This window comes from Hipposideros armiger, unplaced genomic scaffold, assembly GCF_001890085.2.
Source record: "Hipposideros armiger isolate ML-2016 unplaced genomic scaffold, ASM189008v1 scaffold_582, whole genome shotgun sequence".
In the NCBI taxonomy this organism is placed as follows: Eukaryota; Metazoa; Chordata; class Mammalia; order Chiroptera; family Hipposideridae; genus Hipposideros; species Hipposideros armiger.
Window position 1 is genome coordinate 133,920 of NW_017731932.1, and position 2,948 is coordinate 136,867.

The 2,948-nt window shown below is 45.4% G+C and overlaps 1 protein-coding gene across 1 annotated transcript; it reads right to left on the bottom strand.

Annotated features, from left to right (window-relative positions):
- Positions 1-560: 560 nt before the first annotated feature.
- On the bottom strand, positions 561-1,543 carry OR6Q1 (olfactory receptor family 6 subfamily Q member 1). The gene has a single exon (XM_019624259.1). The coding sequence runs from the start codon at positions 1,528-1,530 to the stop codon at positions 577-579; it is 954 nt and encodes a 317-aa protein (XP_019479804.1). The 5' UTR covers positions 1,531-1,543; the 3' UTR covers positions 561-576.
- Between the last annotated feature and the right edge of the window lie 1,405 nt (positions 1,544-2,948).

A 2,948-nucleotide genomic window follows, 5' to 3' on the forward strand; every position in this document is an offset into this window, starting at 1 on the left:
CCCTCCATTGGGGGTTGGCAAATGGTCTCTGTTACTACTCAACTTTGTCATTATAGCACAAAAGCAGTCATAGACAATTCATATGCTGTGCCTCTGTTCTAATAAAACTTGATTTATGGACACTGAAATTTTAATTGTATAAAATGTTTATGTGTCATGAAATATGATTGTACTTTGATTTGTTTTCAAATGTTTTAAAGTATTAAAACCATTCTTAGTTCACAGGTCATTAAAAATAAGTGCCGAGCAGAATTTGGCCCACAGGCCTCTATTTGCCAACATCCTAGCGGGTGTTGACCCCACAAGATGGAAGGAACTTGGATCCTTACATGTCTGTTGACCAGAGCCACCTACCAACCTAAAGCATTCACCTTAGACTCTTGCAGGAAAAAGAAAATCGTCTTCATTCTTTAAGCTACATTATTGTTAGGTCTCTCTTGTTATAACTGATTAGCATTTTACTTTAACTAATATATAGTCCACAACTCTTGACTGCCCAGGCCACTGTACCATTCCATAGTCCTTACCGCTCTCCTGCTAAAGCCGAAGAAAGAAAACTGGATCCCACCTGCCCCCTCATTGACCTTTCCAAGGCTTGAGGAAAAAGGCTCTGCTCAGAGCTCCCTTCACCTCCTTGTTTCGAAGACTATAGATGAGAGGGTTGAGCATTGGTGTGACAATGGAGTAGAAGACAGACACCACCTTGTTGAAGTTGATGGAGGAGGCCACTTTTGTCCGGACATACATAAAGAAAAGAGTGCCATAGAAGAGGCTCACCACAGTCAAGTGAGCTACACAGGTGGAGAAGGCCTTCCGGCGCTCAGCCGCAGAGCGGATGTGCAGCAGTGTCCAGATAATGTTGCCATAGGACACTGAAATGACTGCAGAGGAAGCCAGGAGTACTGCCAGAGAGACAAGGAAGTCTATGGTCTCCTTCAGGGTGACATCCGAGCAGGACAAAGCTAGCAAGGGTGAGGCATCACAGAAGAAGTGGTCGATGACATTGGGGCCACAAAATATCAGCTGGGACATAAGGTAGGTGGGCAAAATGGGTATGAGGAAGCCCACCATCCAACAAGCACCAGCCAGACGGATGCAGGTGCCCCACGACACCAAAGCCCCATATCGGAGAGGCATACAAATGGCCACATAGCGATCATAGGCCATGGCAGCCAGTAGGAAACATTCAGTTGCCCCGAGGAAGGTGAAGATGAAGAGCTGGGACAGGCAGCCAGCATACGAGATGCTCTTGCCTCCATCCACCCCAATAAAACCAGCCAGCATCTTGGGCACTGTGACTGAGGTGTACCCGATTTCAAGGCAGGACAAGTGTGTCAAAAAGAAATACATGGGTCTCCGTAGCTGATTGTCCAAACTCACCACCAAGATGATGGCCAAGTTCTCCACCAAGGTAAACAGGTACATGGCGAGAAAGAGTATAAAGAAGAGGAGGCGTGTTTCACACACCCCAGCAAAGCCCACCATGACAAACTCTGTGATGTGGGTCCAGTTTTGGGTATATGGCTGCATATTGGGAATGAGAGCTCAGTAGACTCATATAGTCTTACAGATAATGACAACTCAAAGAAAAGTTGTGAGGATGTTGGACTGAAATATCTGCCATTTCAGAAGAGGGAAATGAAGTCAAGACACTCTCTCTACCCTCAGAGAATTTACAGTCTTTGAGGTCCACAAGAAAACAGACAATTTCAGTACAAACTGAAAAGTGCTAAATAGAAATAAGACACNGCTGGCAACATTTGACATTAAAAACATCTACCTCCTCCCAGACCAGAGACCAGAGACAGCGACTGTTGGACATTTTTACTTCAGAGCACCTCCTGGAAAAGAGCTGCTGATGAATGAGAGCATTGTTATCTGGGCAGGACTCTCAAAGGTGAGAAGGACTCTCAAAGGTGAGAACTGAGAACTCCATAAGGACCGAGCCCACACAGCACCCCCCATCCCTCAGCGCCCAGCAGTATTTGTTATGTTGAGCTGACTTAGGGTACTGGGTTAAAGGAAGGGCAGGGTGGGCTATTGACTTACACAACTCTGAGGCTGGCCGGCAGATAAAGCCTTCCTAAACCACTCCCTGGCTCCCAAAACAAAGGAGCCTGAAATGGCAAAGGGAATTAACGAGCAAATAGGAAAGGAAATTATATGTAATTGCTGATTCAAGTTGATCCTGAGATAGCTGGCGTGTCCACCTGGAGTTGCTGCTGTCTTAGCCTTGCAGCCTTATGTCAAGAGATAGACAATCGACGTCAATGGATTAGCATCGATTTTTTTACACAATGGAGAATAACCCATGGAACCCCATTAGTCCTTTCCCAGACCCCTAAGTATCTAGGGTCACGAGGTGGGGGACTTCTCATTTATGTGTGGTTGCACCTCAGCTATCACACCATGCCTCCTGCAGTTTTCTCCAATTTATCTAGTTGGGATTAAGCGCTCCTTTTTCTGACCATCTAAAGCATTTTCCACATGTCTCTATAATCTCAGCTTTTCTCAACTCGGAGTGATTTTGCCTCCCAAGGGACATTGGCAATTATTTTGTTGTTGTCACAGCTTGGGAGGATGCTACTGGCATCCAGTGGGCAGAGGTCAGAGATTCTGCTAAACACCCTGAGTGTTTGCAGTCATTGTTTCTGATTCACTGTTGGTGCCTCGGTTACGTTTTGGTTGGAGGGAAAATGAGTCCCTTGAAATAAAAATAAAGGGATTTGGTGAACAAACTCCTCACACCTCAGAATATTGTCCTGCCTCGTTAGCATTAACTGTGCACTCATAGTGCTCCAGGCACTGTAATATGGGCTTCACTTGCATTGTCTCATTTAATCTTCACACAATCTTCCAACTAGATGAAATGGATAGTACCCCATTTTATTGAAGAGAAAACTGAAACTTAGAGAGGTTAAGCCCCAGGTCACCCAGCCCATAAATGA